This window comes from Nicotiana tomentosiformis, chromosome 2 (genome assembly GCF_000390325.3).
Source record: "Nicotiana tomentosiformis chromosome 2, ASM39032v3, whole genome shotgun sequence".
Lineage (NCBI taxonomy): Eukaryota > Viridiplantae > Streptophyta > Magnoliopsida > Solanales > Solanaceae > Nicotiana > Nicotiana tomentosiformis.
Window position 1 is genome coordinate 61,929,417 of NC_090813.1, and position 27,960 is coordinate 61,957,376.

Below are 27,960 nucleotides of genomic sequence, written 5' to 3' on the forward strand. Positions count from 1 at the left end.
TTTAGGGACTACCACTACGTCTGCTAACTAATCCGGATATTTAACCTCCCGAATTGACCCTATTTTAAGAAGTTTAGATACCTCATCCTTGATGAAAGCATGTTTGACCTCGGATTGGGGCCTCCTCTTCTGCTTGACCGGGTGGAACTTCAGGTCTAGCTTAGCTTGTGAGTGGTTATCTCCGGCGGGATTCTTGTCATATCAAGGTGGGACCAAGCGAAACAATCTTCGTTATCTATAAGAAATTGAATGAGTTTTTTCCTGAGCTCGGGGGTTAACCCCTTAACCAGGTATACCTTTTGATCGGGCAAATGTTCGATTAGTACGACTTGTTCCAATTCCTCGACCGTTGATTTTGTAGCGTCTGAATCATCGGGGGCTATGAAAGATTTGGGGACTCCGTAGTCGTCGTCCTCATTTACTCTTCGTTCCTCCGATTCCGTCGAGGCTGGTATCGGTGATTGCTATTTGGCCCCGTCTTTGACCATCCGATTCGGATCCTTCGCTGTCGAGAGCGTGGGTGCTGGGATCACCTCATCGACTGCGAACATCTCCTTGGTGGCCGGTTGTTCCCCATAAACTATTTGGACTCCTCCGGGTGTTGGGAATTGCAGCACCTGGTGCAGTGTCGAGGGTACTGCTCTCATGTTATGGATCCATGGCCTCCCGAACAAAGCGTTGTATCTCATATCCCCTTCGATTACATAGAACTTGGCTTCCTACACGGTTCCAACGACGTTCACCGGTAATGTTATTTCCCCTTTAGTGGTCTCACATGCCATGTTGAACCTGTTCAGGACTCGGACAGCAGGTACAATCTGATCTTGTATGCCGAGTTGTTCCACGACCCTTGATCTGATGATGTCGGCTGAGCTACCTGGAATAATTAACACACGCTTAATTCGAGATTTATTTATGAGTACCAATATTACCAGTGCGTCGTTATAGGGCTGCACGATCCCCTCAGCGTCTTCGTTGTTGAAAGACAAGGTTCCTTCCAGTACGTAATCCCGAGTCCGTTTTTCCCTTGTGATGGATACTTTGGTGCATTTCAGTATCGAACCCTAGGGAATGTCGACTCCACCGATGATCATGTTAATGATGTGTTGAGGCTCTTTCTGCTCGGTCTGATTATTAGAATCCCTGTTCCTGAAGTGGATCTTGGCCCGATCACTCAGGAACTCTCGGAGATGCCCATTGTTGAACAGTCGGGCCACCTCTTCTCTTAATTGTCGGCAGTCTTCCGTTCTATGGACATGAGTACCGTGATATTTACACATTAGATTGGGATGGATCGGACTGTAAAGGTCTAGGCCATTTGGTATCTTTGATGCATCCGATGGCAGATACAATAGCGATGGCATCGACGTTGATATTATATTCTGATAATCTCGGTGCTTCTTTAGGCCCGACGGGCGTGTCCAAGCTATTTTTGCTCATTAGTCCCCGGTTGCTCTGACCTCGATCACTTCTCCTTTCATTTCTCAAAGAGTTTCGCCTGGGGCTACTGCTTCTTCGGTCTCCATTGTACGGCTGATATCGATCCCTATTTGATCTCGGTTCGCGATCGATGTCTCTCTTGACTCTATCGATGGTTCTGACTGGATACATGGGACCGGAAGGGGACCCAAGCTGATCATCTTCGACCCTGAGTTTCGATTGATACCGGTTTTGAACATCGGCCCAAGTGACGGCCGCCGGATATTCTACCAGGTTTTGTTTCAATTGTTGTGAAGCCAACGAGCTCCGAATGTTGAGTCCTTGGGTGAAAGCCTGAACGGCCTAATTATTAGTGACCGGTGGCAGGTCCATCCTTTCCATTCGAAACTGGGATACAAACTCTCTGAGCATCTCATTATCCTTCTGTTTTACTTTGAAAAGGTCCGATTTCCTGGTCTCGACCTTGATAGCCCCGACGTGTGCTTTCACGAAAGAATCTGCAAGCATAGCAAATGGGTCAATAGAATTAAGAGGTAAGTTATGATACCATATCATATCTCATTTTGACAGGGTCTTTCCGAACTTCTTCAACAAGACAAACTCGATCTCATCATCCTCCAAGTCGTTCCCTTTGATGGCACCTGTGTAGGAGGTTACATGCTCATTTGGGTCGGTCATTCCGTTGTACTTAGGAATCTCGGGCATGCAGAACTTCTTAGGGATCGGCTTTGGATCCGCGCTCGGGGAAAAAGGTTTTTGGATGAACTTCTTGGAATCCAAGCCTTTCAATATCGGCGGTGCTCCTGGGATTTGGTCGACCCTGGAATTGTAGGTTTCCACCTTTTTGTCGTTAGTTTCGATTTTCTTCTCCCCTAATTCTACCTGTTTTCTCAGTTCCTTGAGCATCTTTATGATCTCGGGGTTAGTTCCTGATTCATTTTCATTTGACCTCTCTGCGACCGGTTCATCCCTGCGGGTGACTTCCCGGGACGGATCGGGTTCAATTCTGCTCGGTGCGCGGCTTTTATTCTGTAACTGACTTGTGTGCCGCTTTGGTTCTGTAACTGAGCTATCGCTGCCTGTTGAACCTGCAATATTTCGAAGATCACCCGTAAATTGATCCCGTCACCTCTAATGTTTTGTGTATTTTGAGCTGCCGATCGGGTTCCACCACGGACGCTATTCTCAGGATCGGTAGACAGGTTTGTGTTGATAGCCACATGTGAATTAGCGTCAACTGGGTCTGCGACCAGAATTCCGATGGGATCAACGGGCGGTACCTCATCACCGGGCGCTATGTTGTTATTTTCACTGTGATGACCGGACTCATTGTCAATATGTAGGGGTGGTGATTAAGAGTTTGACATTTTGAGTTTTAACCTGAAATTAGAGACACTTCAAAGAACAAGTATAAAGTAGTGTGTGTTATGTAGATTTGTATCAAATAACCACTATTATCCTTAGCCCCACTGTGGGCGCCAAACTGTTTACCCTCAAAATCGGATATCAATTGAATTTGTAAGTGGTTTTAAGGATACGTGGATTAATTTGATATAAAATGGTAAATTAGATTGCAATTGAAATAAATAATGATAAAGTAAATGCAAACCACATGAATTGGATAATTTCAGCCTTAGAAGGTTAACCACCCTCGAATCGAATGTAATTCGATCGATATCAAGACACAGAAAAATAAGAGTTTAAAGAGAATAATAATAATAATGTATTGCTTTGGAATGCATGTTATAATGTGTTGAATGAATTATCAGACCCCATTTATATAATAGAGGAGTCCTACTTTAGGTACAATTCTATAAAAGGTAAAAAAATCTCTTGATTTACCGATTGTCAGTTTCTCATTGATACGTGCCGAGATTCCCGCCGTAATATCCAACCGATCACGGATATTTCGGTCTTCTGTTATGCTAACAATGTTTCTTCGAACTCGTTCGAGGTAGGGATCGATTCCGGGATCACCGCCTCGATACTCTCGAAGGCAGGCGCTCCAACTCCGGGTTTTAGCCCGGTGGGACTTGAGGTCGATCTTCAGTCATTTATTGCCATGTTCCAAATTTGACCTACCATATCGTAGGCAAGCTCGATTTCGACCGTATACGAAAGTATTACATATTGTAGTGAAAAAAATATTAGCAGAAGCACAAGGCATTTGTTCTTTCAAGATTTGGCAACTGACTACCAGATGACAATACATGTATCACGAGAAGATAATTGCATTCATCCTCCCACAAAATTCTTATAACTATGGAATCTTTTATTAATTTGGCGTAAATATCGGACACATATAATCTATATCTATATTAAAGGAATAAAGTTACCATATATACTTGACATTGTAGTTAAACCAAGTGGCAAGCTAATAAATGTTAATAGTATACGGTAACTTTATTGTATATTTGACCATGTTAGTCTCATATATATATATATATATATATATATATATATATATATATATATTAAAGGAATAAAGTTTGCATTGTGGTTAAGCCAATTGGCAAGTTATTAACAAGCCACTTGGCAATTTTAGGATAAAATAATAAAATAATATAATTAAATTAGTTAGTTTATAATTAGAGTGTGGTTAATTTTGTTAAGAAATTTTTATTCATCAAAATATATATATTAAAGGAATAAAGTTTGCATTGTGGTTAAGCCAATTGACAAGTTATTAACAAGCCACTTGGCAATTTTAGGATAAAGTAATAAAATAATATAATTAAATTCGTTAGTTTATAATTAGAGTGTGGTTAATTTTGTTAAGAAATCTTTATTCATCAAAATATGAATTAAAAGAAATCAGCCACGCCACAAAGGCTTCTAATTGCTAGACGTAGATTTGTTAAGGAATCTTTAAATCGTCTTCCTTAATTAGTGGGACATTCAAATAGATAATCATGAACTTTTATTTTAATTTATCATTCAGATGTTTGCTCATTGCTATTTGGTCTAAATAAATAGTTTTATTTCTTAAGTTGCTTTTAGCAATAATAGATTAAAGTTCTGTTTCTTGATCTTTCTTACTTAAATTTATTTATGTTATATTAAAAGAAGGATAATCAAGCTTGATATTTGTAACGACCCGACCGGTCGTATTGAGTATTAAAACCCCGTTTCCCCCATCTACTGCTCAATTTATACTTTACAGTTGTTGTATGACTTTCCGGAGTAATTGGTTCGGGTCCGAAAGGATTTCAGAGTGAAATGAGACAATTAATCTCATAATTAAAAACTTAAGTTGAAAAAGTTGACTGGATGTTGACTTATGTGTAAACGACCTCGGATTTGAATTCTGATGATTCCAATAGCACCGTATGGTAATTTTAAACTCAGGAGCATGTCCGGAAAATTATTTGGAGATCTGTAGTGGAATTAGGCTTGAAATGGCGAAAGTTGAATTTTTGAGAAGTTTGACCGGGGGATTGATTTTTTGATATTGGGGCCGGAATCCGATTCTGAAAATTGAAATACCTCCATTATACCATTTATGACTTGTGTGCAAAATTTGAGGTCAATCGGACTTGATTTGATAGGTTTCGGCATTGAAGGTAGAAGTTGGAAATTGTTCGTTTTCATTAGGCTTGAATTGGAGTGAGATTTGTATTTTTGTTGTTGTTTGATATAATTTGAAGTTTCGACTAAGTTCGTATGAGATTTTAGGACTTGTTGGTATGATTTGACGGGTCCCGAGGGGCTTGGTTGTATTTTTGGATCATTGGTTGAGAGACTAGTAAAGTTAAGAAATTTGGGAGTTTGACCATGATCAATATCTGGTCAAGACGACCTCTTTTCAGTGTTTTGAGTGCGCGAGCAGGTCTGTAGCATGCTTTATGATTGAAATTCATATATGGTTTGTGTCCGGGAGGTTCCGGATGAGTTTCAGGGTGGTTTCAGATCATTTCGGAGAAGTTTGAGTTTGCTGGTTTCTGGTGAGGTACTGTTCATTCGCAATTGCGAACCATTTATCGCAATTGCAAATTAATTTATGAAATAATTCCTATAAATTTTATGGACTGAAACGAATTAATTGTGGCTAGATACGAGACTTTCGGATACCAATTCTCGAGGAAAGGGCATAGCATAGTAAGAATTACACGGTTTGAGGTAAGTAACACTTCTAAACTTGGTTCTGAGGGTATGAATCCCCGAATTGGTGTTATATAAATTGTTTGAAAGTGACGCACACGATAGTTGACGAGCGTGTAGACATGCACCGTTGAAATTGTGACTTGAATAAATTCTCCGGAGTTGAAAAATTGAAGAATCATGTTATTATCTGAACATTTCCCTACGTGTTAGAGAAATTGAGATGAGACTCTTATTAAAAATCATGTTTAGGCTACGTGCCGATATTTTAGGACCCATGGGGTCGTGTTACTATTGAATTAATTGTTTTAAAAATGTACATTTCACACTTAGTCATATTCGTCCATTGTGAGGATATTTATTGAATCGGGGCTGCCCGCCTGCAGCAGGCCTTACAGGCTTTGCTATTTTATGGATCAGGGCTGCCCGCCTGTAGCAAGCCTTATAAGTTTTATTATTATATGGATCGGGGCTACCCGCCTGCAGCAGGACAGAATGGATTTATACATTATTATTATATGGATCGGGGTTGTCCGCCTGCAGCAGTCCATACATGCTTTGCTGTTTTATGGATTGGGGTTGTCCGCCTGTAGCAGGCCTTATATGCTTTATTATTATATGGATCGGGTTTGCCCGCGTGCAGCAGGCCAGAATGACTTTATACATTATTATTATTATATGGATCGGGGCTGGCTGCCTACAGCAGGCCTTACAGGTTTTGCTATTTTATGGATCGGGGTTGCCCGCCTGCAGCAGGCCTTATAGGCTTTATTATTATACGGATCGGGACTGCCCTCCTGCAGTAGGCCATAAAGGCTTTATATCATGCTTGAGCTGAAGGAGCCCCTCTGGAGTCTGTGCACACCCCCAGTGAGCGTAGATGATTATATATATATTCGGGATGGATTTCTCAGGGCATGGACTTTCCTTACTTATTTATATTGTAATGAATTTACCTGGACATGGATCTTGTCCGTATCATTTATATTTGGGGATAAATTACCCCAAGGCTGGATTGTCCTTATATGGTACTGAGTGACTGACTGTCAGTCGATGTGTGTCGCTCTTTCACTTCAGTAACAAAAGAAGATTTTGCCGTATTCTGAACGAGAATGCGTCCACCCTCTGCATCCACCAAACGCACCTGCAAACTAGCTAGCTGGCATAGATATTTGGTCATCTTGACCTTATCAGCTTTAATATGGCTTAGACTGCCCATGGACTTCCGGCTAAGGGCATCAGCAACAATATTAGCTTTGCCGGGATGATATAAAATATCAACATCATAGTCCTTTAGTAATTCTAGCCATCTTCTTTGTCGTAGGTTCAGCTCCCTCTGTTTAAATAAATACTGAAGGCTCTGGTGGTCGGTGAAAACATCAATATGAACCCCATATAGATAATACCGCCAAATCTTTAGGGCAAATACAACTGCGGCTAACTCAAGATCGTGCGTAGGATAGTTCTATTCATGTTTTCGCAACTGTCTGGAGGCGTACGCGATAACCTTACCATGATGCATAAGAACACAACCTAGGCCAATTCTCAAGGCATCACAATATATAACATAACCCTCGGTGCCATCCGGAAGAGTCAAGACAGGTGCCGTAGTAAGCCTTTTCTTTAGTTCCTGAAAACTTTGTTCACATGCCTCAGTCCACTGAAACTTAGCTCCCTTATGTGTCAGTTTCGTCAATGGTGCAAAGATAGAGGAAAATCCCTCCACAAACCTTCGGTAATACCGTGCCAAGCCTAAAACGCTACGAACCTCTGTCGGATTCAAGGGCCTCGGCCAAGTCATCACAATTTCAATCTTTTGGCCATCAACCTTGATACCATCGCCGGTAATAACATGATCAAGAAAAGCTACAGAAGTTAGCCAAAATTTACATTTAGAGAATTTAGCATATAACCTGTAGTCCTGGAGAGTCTGCTATACAGCTCGCAAGTGGTCCGCATGCTCGGCTTCCGATCGTGAATATATCAGGATGTCGTCAATAAACACAATCACAAATTCAACCAAGAATGGTTTGAATACCCAGTTCATAAGATCCATTAAGGCTGCTGGGGAATTTGTAAGCCCGAAAGACATGACAAGGAATTCAAAATGGCCATACCTCGCCCTAAATGCTATTTTTGGGATATCAATATCCCTAACTCGTAGCTGATGATAACCGGATCGCAAGTCGATCTTCGAAAAGCATTTGGCACCTTGTAACTGGTCGAACAAGTCATCAATCCGTGGAAGAGGATACTTATTCTTGATAGTGACTTTATTTAGTTGCCTATAGTCAATGCACATCCGCAAGGACCCATCTTTCTTTCGAACAAAGAGCACCGGAGCACCCCATAGGGATGTACTTGGCCTAATAAAGCCTTTATCGAGCAAGTCCTTCAGTTGTTCCTTCAATTCCCTTAGCTCTGTAGGAGCCATTCTGTAGGGAGGAATGGATATAGGCTGCGCATCAGGAAGCAAATCTATAGCGAAATCGATTTCCCTTTCGGCGGGAATTCCTGGAAGCTCGTCAGGGAATACCGTCGGGAATTCATTCACAATAGGAACCGACTGAAGAGTCGCTGGCTCCTTATCTATATCCCTAACATGAACCAGATGGTATATACAACCTTTAGCAATAAAATTCCGAGCCCTAAGGTATGAATAAACTTACCCTTGGTCGTGGCTGCATTACCTTTCCATTCAAGGACAGGCTCACCAGGAAAATGAAATCGGACCAACTTCGCACGACAATCAATATTAGCATAACAAGCTGCCAACCAATCCATACCCATAATGACATAGAAGTCTAGCATAACCAATTCAAATAAATCAACAGAGGTTGGACGATCATTAATTAACACTGTACAATCTCGATAGATATGATTAGCTATAATAGAGTCGCCAACTGGCGTAGACACCTAAACTGGCTGTGGCAACAACTCAGATCTCATGTCAAGCTTACCAGCAATAAATGGAGTAATATATGAAAATGTAGAGCAGGGATCCATCAATGCATAAATGGCATGAGAATGTATTGTCAATATACCTGTGACAACATCTGGGGATGCCTCGGAATCCTGTCGGCCTGTGAGAGCATAAAAGCGATTCTGGCCACCACTAGAACCTGGGGTGTCTCCTCCACCTCTCCCCCTACCACGGCCCTGAGTAGACTGTGGACCTGGTCGGGGAGCACGGACTGAGGGCGAAGAGGCTGCTGTGAATCCTGAAGGCTGAGCTGGTGTACCTCTGCCTAACCCCGGGCACCGGCTAATATAATGTCTTGTCTGCCCACAATGAAAACATACACTCGAACCCTGTCTACATTGCCCGGTGTGCAGCTTACCGCACTGAGTACATGGAGGAGTAAGCTGTCTCATCTGTGCAGAACGCTCCTGTTGACGGCCCTCAGGCTGGCCTGAGCTCTACCCCGATCCTGACTAAATATAACGATCAAATCGCTGGCCCTGCATCTGTGGTGGGAAACTACCTGCTGACCGAGTTGGATATGATGGAGTGGGGGCCTAAAATCAACTCGTGGCTCCCTATAAGACCCCATAGTACGAGCCCTCTTACTCTGCTCCCTATCCCTGCGAGTATCACGAATCCGATGGGAAAGGCCCTCTGTAGTCCGAGCGAAAGCCTGTATGCGGGAAATATCTACATCATCCGATAGGGATGCAACCCTACAGTCTCTAATCAGATGATCCCCCAAACCATCCACATAATGATGAACTCTAGCCCTCATGGTACGTACTATATCTAGTGCATACCTTTCCAAAGAATTAAACTTATGGCTATAATCCCTCACACTCATATCCCCCTGCTTTAGTCTAAGAAACTGGTCAAGACGGGCCTCCCGAACCTCCCGTGGCAAATAATAGGCTAAAAAAGCCTTAGAGAAGTCCTCCCCCTCTGCTGGCGGAGCATCCGGTCCTCTAGATCTCTCCCATGCCTCATACCATAGGACGGCTAGATCAAGTAGTCGAAAAGAAGCCAACTCCACAGCCTCGGTGACGGAGGCATGCATCACCCTCAATACTCTATACATATGGTCTATAAAGTCCCGGGGATCCTCAGTGGAACTGGATCCTATAAATAATGGAGGGGCCAAGTGAAGAAACTCTCGTACCGTCAAGCTTCCTATCCGATCTCTCCGGGCATCTGCTCCTGACTCTAGCTGTCGCTCATGAATAGAAACCATCCTAGTCAGCAACTGAACAGCCTCCCTCATCCCCTGCTCCCCAGTCTCTGATGGGGGAACAATAGGTGCTGGAGGTCCTGTGTCTCTAGCTGCCTCAGGTACCAATGGAACTGGTGAGGCTGGGGGGTACTGCATCTCCCTGGGCTCCAACAAGTGCTGGGGAAGCTGAAACTAGGGGTACTGGAGACTCATTGTGAGCCTCTAAGGGAAATCTATCCCTCTGACCCGGTGGGGAACGACTGGTACCTTCTCCCGGATCCATACCTATCTCTCGTTGTGCCATCTCCTGAGCGTAGGTAGCCTGTTAGATAGGAAACACAAAGCACGATTTAGATTTCATATGTTCTTATAACTTCGCTCTATAGCACGATCTATTAATTGAAAGAAATGTAACTATTCCTAAATGCCTCATAGCCTCCTGATTATAAGTGTGGTGCACAACACACCCATAAGCAAGACTCTACTAGACACGGCTTGTGGACTCCCTGGGATACGACCTGCTCTGATACCAAGTTTGTCACACCCCAAACTAGGGGAGGCACGACTGGCACTCGATACTGTATTCGATCGAGTTAGCCACTAAACATACTAGCTAACTAGACTAGGGGCCCAATAGATCGGGCAGCACAACATCTGAAATACTAAGCCTGGACCGTAAGGTTATGACATGAATAACAATAAGCCATATAAACATAGGTAGACAAGCAAAAATAATAAAATACTAGCTGGCCGACGAGGCCGCGACTGAAGACATACATGCCTACACACCTATATATACATGCCAAGCCTATGGGCTGGAGACTAAAAGCAGCAAAAAAAAGAAACCCAGAATATTGTGTCCACAATAGCCTCTAAGAGTGTCATAAGCACTGTCGGGATAAGGCCCCAACTATACCCAAACTGTACGACAAAAGTAACCATCCTATGAAAGCTCCAGGAAGAGGTAGAGCTTACCAACTCACAGTTGAACCCCGAAATCCTAGCAGAGGGGTCGATTAGAATCCCTACCTGGACCTGCACGCACGAAACAAAAATGCAGTGTCCCCTGGCATCGGGACATCAATACGAATAAAAATGTACTGGTATGTAAGGTAGAAAGTAGAATCATACATAGCTGATGTAAAAAGGTAATAAAGATACCACCTGACACTGAAACTCTGATAGCCTCCATGGCCGACATCCGACCTCATAGTAATAAAATATGCATGGTATGCTCGTGTAATCGTATGTCGTGAATACATATATATTGATGTAAATGCATGACATACCCAACCAAATGCTAGCAATGGCGGTCTCTCCCGATAGCTAACCGGTATCATATTGCCAACCTGTGGCCATCTGTACAATATATATAGTCTTTCGGGCAAATAGGCCCCTTACCTCCGATTATAGCTCTAAGTCAATGCATAATATGTCATGTATGATATGAACTTTGAATGCACATAATAGGCCATAACAAGAACTTAGCCAACCTTGGCTCATTGGTACTCTTATTCTCATAATCTCATAATCACCTTCGTATCGCATACAAATGTCTCGTGGAATCTCATATCTTTTTTAATAAGTTTGAAAACTTAACTCGACTTTTAGAAAGATAACTTAACTCTGAATATGTTCATAAAAAGCTTAAGGTGCTTCACTTAGTCCTTATACCTGATTTCTTGATAATTAGTAAAAGAAAGTATTTCAAAAAAATCAAATGTTTTAGTAGTTTAAACATAAAAATTATATTTGAGAATTTTGAAATCGACGTGTCACTTTAGAGATTTTAAAATACACTTTAACAAGGAAGAAGGACCGATCGCAAATATTAAATGCCTTTATTTTTAAGTCACACAACCCAAAGACGAATAAGAATTCATATATATGGGCATATATTTAAGAAAGCCGACAAAATGACATATATAGATGTCGAATACCCTTTTTAACCGAACGAGTGGAATATCAACCTAATAGCATCATGAAAATACTTCAGCTACGATACCAATGCCTTTTACAGAAGGTCTTTCTAGCAACAGAATAGTAAAATATCACATTTGGCGCCTTAGGAATTTCTCAAAATTCGTGCTAAAAGGAAGGACGAAGCTTAGCCTTAACATACCTCTCCAACGAACGTCCGAATGCCTATAGTTCCTTCACGAAAGTTGTTCCTTACATCCTAAGCTTCGAAACCACTATATATATGCAGCTTATACGCACCTATAAACAGTTCATAAATGAGTTTAAATCAGCAGATTTGAAATATGACCCTAACTTGACGAAACGCCCGTAGAACTTTGTAAAAACGATCATAAAAGAGTCCCAAGATGATTACCTTGGCAAAACAAGTATAAATCCTGAAGAACCAGCAAGAACAACAATTTTCTATCTTCCAAAAATAGCTCCAAACACAGCTAATAGAAGGGGAAAACGATTGCAAAGCGTAGAGATTGCGCTTCTAGGCACGGGGGCAAACTTTAACGATAGAAATCGTTAAAAACGCACCTTAATCACTCAAGAACACCATGAAACCCTCTCTTAAGCTTTTTCACTGTTTTGGGATGAATATGAAATGTTTTGGGGTCTTAAAAGTCGGATTTTCCGACTTATACCACTTGTTAGACCCGACCCGATTCGCGACCCGATTTCAGCCAGGACAGTCCGCGGTAAAACAGTCATAACGTTTTACTGCAATGTCGGTTTGATGTGAGATTTCTTTGGTTGCAAACTAGACTCGTAGACCTTCGATTTTGCAGGTTGTGGGTCCCATAACGCTTTATATATTGGGAGAAATGATCTGATACATTTGACCCAAAGTTTAGAAAATTTATTAGAGAAATTTACGATAACTTTTGCCGACCTTTATTTCGCAACTTGCTTGACTCCAAAACTTAACGTGTGACCAGTGTAATATTATAATACCTCATAACACACTATTCTTAGCATATTATACACTCTTAGTCTTATCCCACAGGTGCAAGTTAACTTAAACCTTCCGAACGTGCGGGTTGCTACCCGAGCCATTTCTTTAACCATGAACCTTTGTTTAAGGGATTCCTTTGACTTAAAGCTTTAGTTTAGTTCCTTGATATTACCACACATTTTCAGTCTTATTCTCCCAATGTGCTATACCCAATCATATATACCTAATATAATCACGCGACGTTACGCATATTACGTAAGAGAAGAGAGAAACACCTGGGGTCTCACAGTCTCCCCCCCCCCCCAAGAACATTCGTCTGCGAATGGGTCAAGTCAATTCCTTGGTTTCATTTCTTGTCCGCTAATACGTTATTTGCGAGGCTTTATTTGTTACATTTGCAAAGCATAAATCAAATTCTGAAGATTCCAACTACTAGGCTTCGTATAGCTATCTCGCAATAAAAAAAATTTAAATTGCACTTTCAAGTCATTTAAAATCCAATTAAGTTGTTGTAAAGAAATAATTGGTAATTATTTAAATGCGACTCACCTTAAGTCGTAAATAGGTGGGGGTACTTCTTCCTCATTTCCTCCTCAGCTTCCCAGGTCATTTCCTCGATGTTGTTATTTTGCCATAACACTTTCACGGAAGCCACTTCTTTAGTTCGAAGCTTCCCTACCTGCCGATCTAAAATAACTACTGGTACCTCTGCATAAGATAAGTCTTCAGCAATGTGAATATCCTCAATGGGCGTAATACGTGAAGGATCTCCAATGCACTTCCGCAACATAGATACATGAAACACAGGATGGACTGCTTCCAATTCTAAAGGCAAATCAAGCTCGAACGCCACCCTACCAATCCTCCGAATAATCTTATACGGTCCAACATACCTGGGGCTGAGCTTCCCCTTCTTTCCAAATTGCATGACGCCCTTCATAGGCGATACTTTCAGGAAAACCCAATCTTCTACATCAAACTCTAAGTCTCGTCGTCGAACATCTGCATAAGACTTTTGCCGACTTTGTGCTGTATGCAGCCGGTCTCTAATAAGTTTTACCTTTTCCATTGCTTGCTGGACTAAGTTATGACCTAGCAACTCTGCTTCCCCGACCTCGAACTAACCGATCGGCGACCTACACTTCCGCCCGTATAGTGCTTCGTAAGGAGCCATCTGAATACTAGATTGGAAGCTGTTATTATAAGCGAACTCAATAAGAGGTAGATGATCATCCCAACTTTCTTTAAAATCTAGCACGCAGGCACATAACATATCCTCAACTGTCTGAATAGTACGCTCTGCCTGTCCATCAGTTTGCGGATGAAAAGCGGTGCTAAGATTTACCTGCGTGCCTAGACCTTTCTGAAAAGATTTCCAAAAATATGTTGTAAATTGAGCCCCTCGATCAGAGATAATAGATAATGGCACTCCGTGAAGGCGAACAATCTCTCGAATGTAAAGCTTGGACTAATCCTCGGCTGAATATGTCGTCCTGACTGGCAGGAAATGAGCAGATTTTGTAAGCCTATCAATAATTACCCAAATAGAATCATACCTCCGTGGAGTGCGAGGCAAACCAATGATGAAGTCCATATTTATCATGTCCTATTTCCATAATGGAAGCTCAATACACTGAGTTAGGCCTCCAGGCCTCTGATGTTCGGCTTTAACTTGCTGGCAGTTGGGACATTGGGCTACCATCTCCGCGATATCTTTTTTCATTCCATTCCACCAATAGATCTGTCGAAGGTCCCGATACATCTTTGTCGCTCCGGGATGAACTGCATATCTAGAATAATGGGCCTCCGAAAGAATCTTGGCACGGAGCTCTCCTACTGACGGTACACATAAGCGGCCCTGGTATCTAAGGACTCCATCTCCAGTTAGCTCAAATAAAGGTTGTCGCTGCTGTGGAATACTTTCCCTCAGTTTTATAAGCTCAGGATCCTCGTGTTGTCGCTCTTTCACTTCAGTAACAAAAGAAGATTTTGCCGTATTCTGAACGAGAATGCGTCCACCCTCTGCATCCACCAAACGCACCTTCAAACTAGCTAGCTGGCATAGATATTTGGTCATCTTGACCTTATCAGCTTTAATATGGCTTAGACTGCCCATGGACTTCCGGCTAAGGGCATCAACAACAATATTAGCTTTGTCGGGATGATATAAAATATCAACATCATAGTCCTTTAGTAATTCTAGCCATCTTCTTTGTCGTAGGTTCAGCTCCCTCTGTTTAAATAAATACTGAAGGCTCTGGTGGTCGGTGAAAACATCAATATGAACCCCATATAGATAATGCCACCAAATCTTTAGGGCAAATACAACTGCGGCTAACTCAAGATCGTGCGTAGGATAGTTCTATTCATGTTTTCGCAACTGTCTGGAGGCGTACGCGATAACCTTACCATGATGCATAAGAACACAACCTAGGCCAATTCTCAAGGCATCACAATATATAACATAACCCTCGGTGCCATCCGGAAGAGTCAAGACAGGTGCCGTAGTAAGCCTTTTCTTTAGTTCCTGAAAACTTTGTTCACATGCCTCAGTCCACTGAAACTTAGCTCCCTTATGTGTCAGTTTCGTCAATGGTGCACAGATAGAGGAAAATCCCTCCACAAACCTTCGGTAATACCCTACCAAGCCTAAAACGCTACGAACCTCTGTCGGATTCAAGGGCCTCGGCCAAGTCATCACAATTTCAATCTTTTGGCCATCAACCTTGATACCATCGCCGGTAATAACATGACCAAGAAAAGCTACAGAAGTTAGCCAAAATTTACATTTAGAGAATTTAGCATATAACCTGTAGTCCTGGAGAGTCTGCTATACAGCTCGCAAGTGGTCCTCATGCTCGGCTTCCGATCGTGAATATATCAGGATGTCGTCAATAAACACAATCACAAATTCATCCAAGAATGGTTTGAATACCCAGTTCATAAGATCCATAAAGGCTGCTGGGGAATTTGTAAGCCCGAAAGACATGACAAGGAATTCAAAATGGCCATACCTCGCCCTAAATGCTGTTTTTGGGATATCAATATCCCTGACTCGTAGCTGATGATAACCGGATCACAAGTCGATCTTCGAAAAGCATTTGGCACCTTGTAACTGGTCGAACAAGTCATCAATCCATGGAAGAGGATACTTATTCTTGATAGTGACTTTATTTAGTTGCCTATAGTCAATGCACATCCGCAAGGACCCATCTTTCTTTCGAACAAAGAGCTCCGGAGCACCCCATAAGGATGTACTTGGCCTAATAAAGCCTTTATCGAGCAAGTCCTTCAGTTGTTCCTTCAATTCCCTTAGCTCTGTAGGAGCCATTCTGTAGGGAGGAATGGATATAGGCTGCGCATCAGGAAGCAAATCTATAGCGAAATTGATTTCCCTTTCGGCGGGAATTCCTGGAAGCTCGTCAGGGAATACCGTCGGGAATTCATTCACAATAGGAACCGACTGAAGAGTCGTTGGCTCCTTATCTATATCCCTAACATGAACCAGATGGTATATACAACCTTTAGCAATAAAATTCCGAGCCCTAAGGTATGAATAAACTTACCCTTGGGCGTGGCTGCATTACCTTTCCATTCAAGGACAGGCTCACTAGGAAAATGAAATCGGACCAACTTTGCACGACAATCAATATTAGCATAACAAGCTGCCAACCAATCCATACCCGTAATGACATAGAAGTCTAGCATAACCAATTCAACTAAATCAACAGAGGTTGGACGATCATTAATTAACACTGTACAATCTCGATAGACATGATTAGCTATAATAGAGTCGCCAACTGGTGTAGATACCTAAACTGGCTGTGGCAACAACTCAGATCTCATGTCAAGCTTACCAGCAATATATGGAGTAATATATGAAAATGTAGAGCCGGGATCCATCAATGCATAAATGGCATGAGAATGTATTGTCAATATACCTGTGACAACATATGGGGATGCCTCGGAATCCTGTCGGCCAGTGAGTGCATAAAAGCGGTTCTGGCCACCACTAGAACCTGAGGTGTCTCCTCCACCTCTCCCCCTACCACGGCCCTGAGTAGACTGTGGACCTGGTCGGGGAGCACGGGCTGAGGGCGAAGAGGCTGCTGTGAATCCTGAAGGCTGAGCTGGTGTACCTCTGCCTAACCCCGGGCACCGGCTAATATAATGTCCTGTCTGCCCACAATGAAAACATGTACTCGAACCCTGTCTACATTGCCCGGTGTGCAGCTTACCGCACTGAGTACATGGAGGAGTAAGCTGTCTCATCTGTGCAGAACGCTCCTGTCGACAGCCCTCAGGCTGGCCTGAGCTCTGCCCCGGTCCTGACTGAATATAACGATCAAATCGCTGGCCCTGCATGTGTGGTGGGAAACTACCTGCTGACCGGGGTGGATATCGATGGAGTGGGGGCCTAAAATCAACTCGTGGCTCCATATAAGACCCCATAGTACGAGCCCTCTTACTCTGTTCCCTATCCCTGCGAGTATCATGAATCCGACGGGAAAGGTCCTCTGTAGTCTGAGCGAAAGCCTGTATGCGGGAAATATCTACATCATCCGATAGGGATGCAACCCTACAGTCTCTAATCAGATGATCCCCCAAACCATCCGCATAATGATGAACACTAGCCCTCATGGTACGTACTATATCTGGTGCATACCTTGCCAAAGAATTAAACTTATGGCTATAATCCCTCACACTCATATCCCCCTGCTTTAGGCTAAGAAACTGGTCAAGACGGGCCTCCCGAACCTCCCGTGGCAAATAATGGGCTAAAGGGCCTCAGAGAAGTCCTCCCACTCTGCTGGCGGAGCATCAGGTCCTCTAGATCTCTCCCATGCCTCATACCATAGGACGGCTACATCACGTAGTCGAAAAGAAGCCAACTCCACAGCCTCGATGACGGAGGCATGCATCACCCTCAATACTCTATACATATGGTCTATAAAGTCCTGGGGATCCTCAGTGGAATTGGATCCTGTAAATAATGGAGGGGCCAAGTGAAGAAACTCTCGTACCGTCGAGCTTCCTATCCGATCTCCCCGGGCATCTGCTCCTGACTCTAGCTGTCGCTCATGAATAGAAACCATCCTAGTCAGCAACTGAACAGCCTCCCTCATCCCCTACTCCCCAGTCTCTGATGGGGGAACAATAGGTGCTGGAGGTCCTATGTCTCTAGCTGCCTCAGGTACCAATGGAACTAGTGAGGCTGGGGGTACTGCATCTCCCTGGGCTCCAACAAGTGCTGGGGAAGCTGAAACTAGGGGTACTGGAGACTCACTGTGAGCCTCTAAGGGAAATCTATCCCTCTGACCCGGTGGGGAACGATTGGTACCTTCTCCCGCATCCATACCTATCTCTCGTTGTGCCATCTCCTGAGCATAGGTAGCCTGTTAGATAGGAAACACAAAGCACGATCTAGATTTCATATGTTCTTATAACTTCGCTCTATAGCACGATCTATTAATTGAAAGAAATGTAACTATTCCTAAATGCCTCATAGCCTCCTGATTATAAGTGTGGTGCACAACACACCCATAAGCAAGACTCTACTAGACACGGCTTGTGGACTCCCTGGGATACGACCTGCTCTGAAACCAAGTTTGTCATGCCCCAAACTAGGGGAGGCACGACTGGCACTCGGTACTGTATTCGATCGAGTTAGCCACTAAACATACTAGCTAACTAGACTGGGGGTCCAATAGATCGGGCAGCACAACATCTGAAATACTAAGCCTGGACCGTAAGGTTATGACATGAATAACAATAAGCCATACAAACATAGGTAGACAAGCCAAAATAATAAAATACTAGCTGGCCGACGAGGCCGCGACTGAAGACATACATGCCTACACACCTATATATACATGCCAAGCCTATGGGCTGGAGACTGAAAGCAGCAAAAAAAGAAACCCAGAATATTGTGTCCACAATAGCCTCTAAGAGTGTCATAAGCACTGTCGGGATAAGGCCCCAACTATACCCAAACTGTACGACAAAAGTAACCATCCTATGAAAGCTCCAAGAAGAGGTGGAGCTTACCAACTCACAGTTGAACCCCGAAATCCTAGCAGAGGGGTCGATTAGAGTCCCTACCTGGACCTGCACGCACGAAACAAAATTGCAGTGTCCCCAGGCAACGGGACATCAATACGAATAAAAATGTACTGGTATGTAAGGTAGAAAGTAGAATCATACATAGCTGATGTAAAAAGGTAATAAAGATACCACCTGACACTGAAACTCTGATATCCTCCATGGCTGACATCCGACCTCATAGTAATAAAATATGCATGGTATGCTCGTGTAATCGTATGTCGTGAATACATATATATTGATGTAAATGCATGACATACCCAACCAAATGCTAGCAATGGCGGTCTCTCCCGGTAGCTAACCGGTATCATATTGCCAACCTGTGGCCATCTGTACAATATATATAGTTTTTCGGGCAAATAGGCCCCTTACCTCCTATTATAGCTCGAAGCTCATGCATAATATGTCATGTATGATATGAACTTTTAATGCACATAATAGGCCATAACAAGAACTTAGCCAACCTTGGCTCATTGGTACTCTTATTCTCATAATCTCATAATCACCTTCGTATCGCATACAAATGTCTCGTGGAATCTCATATCTTTTTTAATAAGTTTGAAAACTTAACTCGACTTTTAGAAAGATAACTTAACTCTAAATATGTTCATAAAAAGCTTAAGGTGCTTCACTTAGTCCTTATACCTGATTTCTTGATAATTAGTAAAAGAAAGTATTTCAAAAAAATCAAATGTTTTAGTAGTTTAAACATAAAAATTATATTTAAGAATTTTGAAATCGACGTGTCACTTTAGAGATTTTAAAATACACTTTAACAAGGAAGAAGGACCGATCGCAAATACTAAATGCCTTTATTTTTAAGTCACACAACCCAAAGACGAATAAGAATTCATATATATGGGCATATATTTAAGAAAGCCGACAAAATGACATATATAGATGTCGAATACCCTTTTTAACCGAACGAGTGGAATATCAACCTAATAGCATCATGAAAATACTTCAGCTACGATACCAATGCCTTTCACAGAAGGTCTTTCTAGCAACAGAATAGTAAAATATCACATTTGGCGTCCTTAGGAATTTCCCAAAATTCGTGCTAAAAGGAAGGACGAAGCTTAGCCTTAACATACCTCTCCAACGAACGTCCGAATGCCTGTAGTTCCTTCACGAAAGTTGTTCCTTACATCCTAAGCTTCGAAACCACTATATATATGCAGCTTATACGTACCTATAAACAGTTCATAAATGAGTTTAAATCGGCAGATTTGAAATATGACCCTAACTTGACGAAACGCCCGTAGAACTTTGTAAAAACGATCATAAAAGAGTCCCAAGATGATTACCTTGGCAAAACAAGTATAAATCCTGAAGAACCAGCAAGAACAACAATTTTCTATCTTCCAAAAATAGCTCCAAACACAGCTAATAGAAGGGGAAAACGATTGCAAAGCGTAGAGATTGCGCTTCTAGGCACGGGGGCAAACTTTAACGATAGAAATCGTTAAAAACGCACCTTAATCACTCAAGAACACCATGAAACCCTCTCTTAAGCTTTCTCACTGTTTTGGGATGAATATGAAATGTTTTGGGATCTTAAAAGTCGGATTTTCCGACTTATACCACTTGTTTGACCCGACCCGATTCGCGACCCGATTTCAGCCAGGACAGTCCGCGGTAAAACAGTCATAACGTTTTACTGCAATGTCGGTTTGATGTGAGATTTCTTTGGTTGCAAACTAGACTCGTAGACCTTCGATTTTGCAGGTTGTGGGTCCCATAACGCTTTATATATTGGGAGAAATGATCTGATACATTTGACCCAAAGTTTAGAAAATTTATTAGAGAAATTTACGATAACTTTTGCCGACCTTTATTTCGCAACTTGCTTGACTCCAAAACTTAACGTGTGACCAGTGTAATATTATAATACCTCATAACACATTATTCTTAGCATATTATACACTCTTAGTCTTATCCCACAGGTGCAAGTTAACTTAAACCTTCCGAACGTGTGGGTTGCTACCCGAGCCATTTCTTTAACCATGAACCTTTGTTTAAGGGATTCCTTTGACTTAAAGCTTTAGTTTAGTTCCTTGATATTACCACACATTTTCAGTCTTATTCTCCCAATGTGCTATACCCAATCATATATACCTAATATAATCATGCGACGTTACGCATATTACGTAAGAGAAGAGAGAAACACCTGGGGTCTCACAGTCTCCCCCCCCCCAAGAACATTCGTCTGCGAATGGGTCAAGTCAATCCCTTGGTTTCATTTCTTGTCCGCTAATACGTTATTTGCGAGGCTTTATTTGTTACATTTGCAAAGCATAAATCAAATTCTGAAGATTCCAACTACTAGACTTCGTATAGCTATCTCGCAATAAAAAAAAATTTAAATTGCACTTTCAAGTCATTTAAAATCCAATTAAGTTGTTGTAAAGAAATAATTGGTAATTATTTAAATGCGACTCACCTTAAGTCGTAAATAGGTGGGGGTACTTCTTCCTCATTTCCTCCTCAGCTTCCCAGGTCATTTCCTCGATGTTGTTATTTTGCCATAACACTTTCACGGAAGCCACTTCTTTAGTTCGAAGCTTCCCTACCTGCCGATCTAAAATAACTACTGGTACCTCTGCATAAGATAAGTCTTCAGCAATGTGAATATCCTCAATGGGCGTAATATGTGAAGGATCTCCAATGCACTTCCGCAACATAGATACATGAAACACAGGATGGACTGCTTCCAATTCTAAAGGCAAATCAAGCTCGAACGCCACCCTACCAATCCTCCGAATAATCTTATACGGTCCAACATACATGGGGCTGAGCTTCCCCTTCTTTCCAAATCGCATGACGCCCTTCATAGGCGATACTTTCAGGAAAACCCAATCTTCTACATCAAACTCTAAGTCTCGTCGTCGAACATCTGCATAAGACTTTTGCCGACTTTGTGCTGTATGCAGCCAGTCTCTAATAAGTTTTACCTTTTCCATTGCTTACTGGACTAAGTTAGGACCTAGCAACTCTGCTTCCCCGACCTCGAACCCACCGATCGGCGACCTACACTTCCGCCCGTATAGTGCTTCGTAAGGAGCCATCTGAATACTAGATTGGAAGCTGTTATTATAAGCGAACTCAATAAGAGGTAGATGATCATCCCAACTTTCTTTAAAATCTAGCACGCAGGCACATAACATATCCTCAACTGTCTGAATAGTACGCTCTGCCTGTCCATCAGTTTGCGGATGAAAAGCGGTGCTAAGATTTACCTGCGTGCCTAGACCTTTCTGAAAAGATTTCCAAAAATATGTTGTAAATTGAGCCCCTCGATCAGAGATAATAGATAATGGCACTCCGTGAAGGCGAACAATCTCTCGAATGTAAAGCTTGGCATAATCCTCGGCTGAATATGTCGTCCTGACTGGCAGGAAATGAGCAGATTTTGTAAGCCTATCAATAATTACCCAAATAGAATCATACCTCCGTGGAGTGCGAGGCAAACCAATGATGAAGTCCATATTTATCATGTCCTATTTCCATAATGGAAGCTCAATACACTGAGTTAGGCCTCCAGGCCTCTGATGTTCGGCTTTAACTTGCTGGCAGTTGGGATATTGGGCTACCATCTCTGCGATATCTTTTTTCATTCCATTCCACCAATAGATCTGTCGAAGGTCCCGATACATCTTTGTCGCTCCGGGATGAACTGCATATCTAGAATAATGGGCTTCCGAAAGAATCTTGGCACGGAGCTCTCCTACTGACGGTACACATAAGCGGCCCTGGTATCTAAGGACTCCATCTCCAGTTAGCTCAAATAAAGGTTGTCGCTGCTGTGGAATACTTTCCCTCAGTTTTATAAGCTCAGGATCCTCGTGTTGTCGCTCTTTCACTTCACTAACAAAAGAAGATTTTGCCGTATTCTGAACGAGAATGCGTCCACCCTCTGCATCCACCAAACGCACCTTCAAACTAGCTAGCTGGCATAGATATTTGGTCATCTTGACCTTATCAGCTTCAACATGGCTTAGACTTCCCATGGACTTCCGGCTAAGGGCATCAACAACAATATTAGCTTTGCCGGGATGATATAAAATATCAACATCATAGTCCTTTAGTAATTCTAGCCATCTTCTTTGTCGTAGGTTCAGCTCCCTCTGTTTAAATAAATACTGAAGGCTCTGGTGGTCGGTGAAAACATCAATATGAACCCCATATAGATAATGCCACCAAATCTTTAGGGCAAATACAACTGCGGCTAACTCAAGATCGTGCGTAGGATAGTTCTATTCATGTTTTCGCAACTGTCTGGAGGCGTACGCGATAACCTTACCATGATGCATAAGAACACAACCTAGGCCAATTCTCAAGGCATCACAATATATAACATAACCCTCGGTGCCATCCGGAAGAGTCAAGACAGGTGCCGTAGTAAGCCTTTTCTTTAGTTCCTGAAAACTTTGTTCACATGCCTCAGTCCACTGAAACTTAGCTCCCTTATGTGTCAGTTTCTTCAATGGTGCACAGATAGAGGAAAATCCCTCCACAAACCTTCGGTAATATCCTACCAAGCCTAAAACGCTACGAACCTCTGTCGGATTCAAGGGCCTCGGCCAAGTCATCACAATTTCAATCTTTTGGCCATCAACCTTGATACCATCGCCGGTAATAACATGACCAAGAAAAGCTACAGAAGTTAGCCAAAATTTACATTTAGAGAATTTAGCATATAACCTGTAGTCCTGGAGAGTCTGCTATACAGCTCGCAAGTGGTCCGCATGCTCGGCTTCCGATCGTGAATATATCAGGATGTCGTCAATAAACACAATCACAAATTCATCCAAGAATGGTTTGAATACCCAGTTCATAAGATCCATAAAGGCTGCTGGGGAATTTGTAAGCCCGAAAGACATGACAAGGAATTCAAAATGGCCATACCTCGCCCTAAATGCTGTTTTTGGGATATCAATATCCCTAACTCGTAGCTGATGATAACCGGATCGCAAGTCGATCTTCGAAAAGCATTTGGCACCTTGTAACTGGTCGAACAAGTCATCAATCCGTGGAAGAGGATACTTATTCTTGATAGTGACTTTATTTAGTTGCCTATAGTCAATGCACATCCGCAAGGACCCATCTTTCTTTCGAACAAAGAGCACCGGAGCACCCCATAGGGATGTACTTGGCCTAATAAAGCCTTTATCGAGCAAGTCCTTCAGTTGTTCCTTCAATTCCCTTAGCTCTGTAGGAGCCATTCTGTAGGGAGGAATGGATATAGGCTGCGCATCAGGAAGCAAATCTATAGCGAAATCGATTTCCCTTTCGGCGGGAATTCCTGGAAGCTCGTCAGGGAATACCGTCGGGAATTCATTCACAATAGGAACCGACTGAAGAGTCGTTGGCTCCTTATCTATATCCCTAACATGAACCGGATGGTATATACAACCTTTAGCAATAAAATTCCGAGGCCTAAGGTATGAATAAACTTACCCTTGGGCGTGGCTGCATTACCTTTCCATTCAAGGACAGGCTCACTAGGAAAATGAAATCGGACCAACTTTGCACGACAATCAATATTAGCATAACAAGCTGCCAACCAATCCATACCCGTAATGACATAGAAGTCTAGCATAACCAATTCAACTAAATCAACAGAGGTTGGACGATCATTAATTAACACTGTACAATCTCGATAGACATGATTAGCTATAATAGAGTCGCTAACTGGTGTAGATACCTAAACTGGCTGTGGCAACAACTCAGATCTCATGTCAAGCTTACCAGCAATAAATGGAGTAATATATGAAAATGTAGAGCCGGGATCCATCAATGCATAAATGGCATGAGAATGTATTGTCAATATACCTGTGACAACATCTGGGGATGCCTCGGAATCCTGTCGGTCAGTGAGTGCATAAAAGCGGTTCTGGCCACCACTAGAACCTGAGGTGTCTCCTCCACCTCTCCCCCTACCACGGCCCTGAGTAGACTGTGGACCTGGTCGGGGAGCTCAAACTGAGGGCGAAGAGGCTGCTGTGAATCCTGAAGGCTGAGCTGGTGTACCTCTGCCTAACCCCGGGCACTGGCTAATATAATGTCCTGTCTGCCCACAATGAAAACATGTACTCGAACCCTGTCTACATTGCCCGGTATGCAGCTTACCGCACTGAGTACATGGAGGAGTAAGCTGTCTCATCTGTGCAGAACGCTCCTGTCGACAGCCCTCAGGCTGGCCTGAGCTCTGCCCCGGTCCTGACTGAATATAACGATCAAATCGCTGGCCCTGCATGTGTGGTGGGAAACTACCTGCTGACCGGGGTGGATATCGATGGAGTGGGGGCCTAAAATCAACTCGTGGCTCCATATAAGACCCCATAGTACGAGCCCTCTTACTCTGCTCCCTATCCTTGCGAGTATCACGAATCCGACGGGAAAGGTCCTCTGTAGTCTGAGCGAAAGCCTGTATGCGGGAAATATCTACATCATCCGATAGGGATGCAACCCTACAGTCTCTAATCAGATGATCCCCCGAACCATCCACATAATGATGAACTCTAGCCCTCATGGTACGTACTATATCTGGTGCATACCTTGCCAAAGAATTAAACTTATGGCTATAATCCCTCACACTCATATCCCCCTGCTTTAGGCTAAGAAACTGGTCAAGACGGGCCTCCCGAACCTCCCGTGGCAAATAATGGGCTAAAGGGCCTCAGAGAAGTCCTCCCACTCTGTTGGCGGAGCATCAGGTCCTCTAGATCTCTCCCATGCCTCATACCATAGGACGGCTACATCACGTAGTCGAAAAGAAGCCAACTCCACAGCCTCGATGACGGAGGCATGCATCACCCTCAATACTCTATACATATGGTCTATAAAGTCCTGGGGATCCTCAGTGGAACTGGATCCTGTAAATAATGGAGGGGCCAAGTGAAGAAACTCTCGTACCGTCGAGCTTCCTATCCGATCTCCCCGGGCATCTGCTCCTAACTCTAGCTGTCGCTCATGAATAGAAACCATCCTAGTCAGCAACTGAACAGACTCCCTCATCCCCTGCTCCCCAGTCTCTGATGGGGGAACAATAGGTGTTGGAGGTCCTATGTCTCTAGCTGCCTCAGGTACCAATGGAACTAGTGAGGCTGGGGGTACTGCATCTCCCTGGGCTCCAACAAGTGCTGGGGAAGCTGAAACTAGGGGTACTGGAGACTCACTGTGAGCCTCTAAGGGAAATCTATCCCTCTGACCCGGTGGGGAACGATTGGTACCTTCTCCCGGATCCATACCTATCTCTCGTTGTGCCATCTCCTGAGCATAGGTAGCCTGTTAGATAGGAAACACAAAGCACGATCTAGATTTCATATGTTCTTATAACTTCGCTCTATAGCACGATCTATTAATTGAAAGAAATGTAACTATTCCTAAATGCCTCATAGCCTCCTGATTATAAGTGTGGTGCACAACACACCCATAAGCAAGACTCTACTAGACACGGCTTGTGGACTCCCTGGGATACGACCTGCTCTGAAACCAAGTTTGTCATGCCCCAAACTAGGGGAGGCACGACTGGCACTCGGTACTGTATTCGATCGAGTTAGCCACTAAACATACTAGCTAACTAGACTGGGGGTCCAATAGATCGGGCAGCACAACATCTGAAATACTAAGCCTGGACCGTAAGGTTATGACATGAATAACAATAAGCCATACAAACATAGGTAGACAAGCCAAAATAATAAAATACTAGCTGGCCGACGAGGCCGCGACTGAAGACATACATGCCTACACACCTATATATACATGCCAAGCCTATGGGCTGGAGACTGAAAGCAGCAAAAAAAGAAACCCAGAATATTGTGTCCACAATAGCCTCTAAGAGTGTCATAAGCACTGTCGGGATAAGGCCCCAACTATACCCAAACTGTACGACAAAAGTAACCATCCTATGAAAGCTCCAAGAAGAGGTGGAGCTTACCAACTCACAGTTGAACCCCGAAATCCTAGCAGAGGGGTCGATTAGAGTCCCTACCTGGACCTGCACGCACGAAACAAAAATGCAGTGTCCCCAGGCAACGGGACATCAATACGAATAAAAATGTACTGGTATGTAAGGTAGAAAGTAAAATCATACATAGCTGATGTAAAAAGGTAATAAAGATACCACCTGACACTGAAACTCTGATATCCTCCATGGCTGACATCCGACCTCACAGTAATAAAATATGCATGGTATGCTCGTGTAATCGTATGTCGTGAATACATATATATTGATGTAAATGCATGACATACCCAACCAAATGCTAGCAATGGCGGTCTCTCCCGGTAGCTAACCGGTATCATATTGCCAACCTGTGGCCATCTGTACAATATATATAGTTTTTCGGGCAAATAGGCCCCTTACCTCCTATTATAGCTCGAAGCCCATGCATAATATGTTATGTATGATATGAACTTTTAATGCACATAATAGGCCATAACAAGAACTTAGCCAACCTTGGCTCATTGGTACTCTTATTCTCATAATCTCATAATCACCTTCGTATCGCATACAAATGTCTCGTGGAATCTCATATCTTTTCTAATAAGTTTGAAAACTTAACTCGACTTTTAGAAAGATAACTTAACTCTGAATATGTTCATAAAAAGCTTAAGGTGCTTCACTTAGTCCTTATACCTGATTTCTTGATAATTAGTAAAAGAAAGTATTTCAAAAAAATCAAATGTTTTAGTAGTTTAAACATAAAAATTATATTTGAGAATTTTGAAATCGACGTGTCACTTTAGAGATTTTAAAATACACTTTAACAAGGAAGAAGGACCGACCGCAAATACTAAATGCCTTTATTTTTAAGTCACACAACCCAAAGACGGATAAGAATTCATATATATGGACATATATTTAAGAAAGCCGACAAAATGACATATATAGATGTCGAATACCCATTTTAACCAAACGAGTGGAATATCAACCTAATAGCATCATGAAAATACTTCAGCTACGATACCAATGCCTTTCACAGAAGGTCTTTCTAGCAACAGAATAGTAAAATATCACATTTGACATCTTAGGAATTTCCCAAAATTCGTGCTAAAAGGAGGGACGAAGCTTAGCCTTAACATACCTCTCCAACGAACGTCCGAATGCCTGTAGTTCCTTCACGAAAATTATTCCTTACGTCCTAAGCTTCGAAACCACTATATATATATGCAGCTTATACGCACCTATAAACAGTTCATAAATGAGTTTAA

At 42.7% G+C, this 27,960-nt stretch overlaps 3 protein-coding genes across 3 annotated transcripts; all 3 read right to left on the reverse strand.

Moving 5' to 3' along the window:
- Positions 1-6,562: 6,562 nt before the first annotated feature.
- Positions 6,563-9,875, reverse strand: LOC138904922 (uncharacterized). The gene is made up of 5 exons (XM_070193418.1): positions 9,027-9,875; positions 8,502-8,823; positions 8,211-8,399; positions 7,580-8,055; positions 6,563-6,700 (listed from the first exon to the last, which is right to left on the reverse strand). The coding sequence occupies exons 1-5, from the start codon at positions 9,873-9,875 to the stop codon at positions 6,563-6,565; spliced, it is 1,974 nt and encodes a 657-aa protein (XP_070049519.1).
- Positions 9,876-15,718: 5,843 nt separating this feature from the next.
- LOC138904923 (uncharacterized) lies at positions 15,719-17,352 on the reverse strand. The gene is made up of 3 exons (XM_070193419.1): positions 16,500-17,352; positions 16,277-16,397; positions 15,719-16,136 (listed from the first exon to the last, which is right to left on the reverse strand). The coding sequence occupies exons 1-3, from the start codon at positions 17,350-17,352 to the stop codon at positions 15,719-15,721; spliced, it is 1,392 nt and encodes a 463-aa protein (XP_070049520.1).
- Positions 17,353-22,244: 4,892 nt separating this feature from the next.
- On the reverse strand, positions 22,245-22,754 carry LOC138904924 (uncharacterized). The gene has a single exon (XM_070193420.1). The coding sequence runs from the start codon at positions 22,752-22,754 to the stop codon at positions 22,245-22,247; it is 510 nt and encodes a 169-aa protein (XP_070049521.1).
- Positions 22,755-27,960: the final 5,206 nt, after the last annotated feature.

Excerpts from the sequence above, each read along its gene's own strand:
- LOC138904922 (XM_070193418.1), bottom strand. The coding sequence starts at position 9,875 with ATGCAGTACCCCCCAGCCTCACCAGTTCCATTGGTACCTGAGGCAGCT. Across the intron at positions 8,824-9,026 it reads ATATCCAACTCGGTCAGCAG|ACAAGACATTATATTAGCCG; the intron begins GTAGTTTCCCAC and ends CATTGTGGGCAG. Across the intron at positions 8,400-8,501 it reads TATTACTCCATTTATTGCTG|TGTTAATTAATGATCGTCCA; the intron begins GTAAGCTTGACA and ends GAGATTGTACAG.
- LOC138904923 (XM_070193419.1), bottom strand. The coding sequence starts at position 17,352 with ATGAGTGTGAGGGATTATAGCCATAAGTTTAATTCTTTGGCAAGGTAT. Across the intron at positions 16,398-16,499 it reads TATTACTCCATATATTGCTG|TGTTAATTAATGATCGTCCA; the intron begins GTAAGCTTGACA and ends GAGATTGTACAG. Across the intron at positions 16,137-16,276 it reads AATATTGATTGTCGTGCAAA|GGATATAGATAAGGAGCCAA; the intron begins GTTGGTCCGATT and ends GGTTCATGTTAG.
- LOC138904924 (XM_070193420.1), bottom strand. The coding sequence starts at position 22,754 with ATGGGAAGTCTAAGCCATGTTGAAGCTGATAAGGTCAAGATGACCAAA.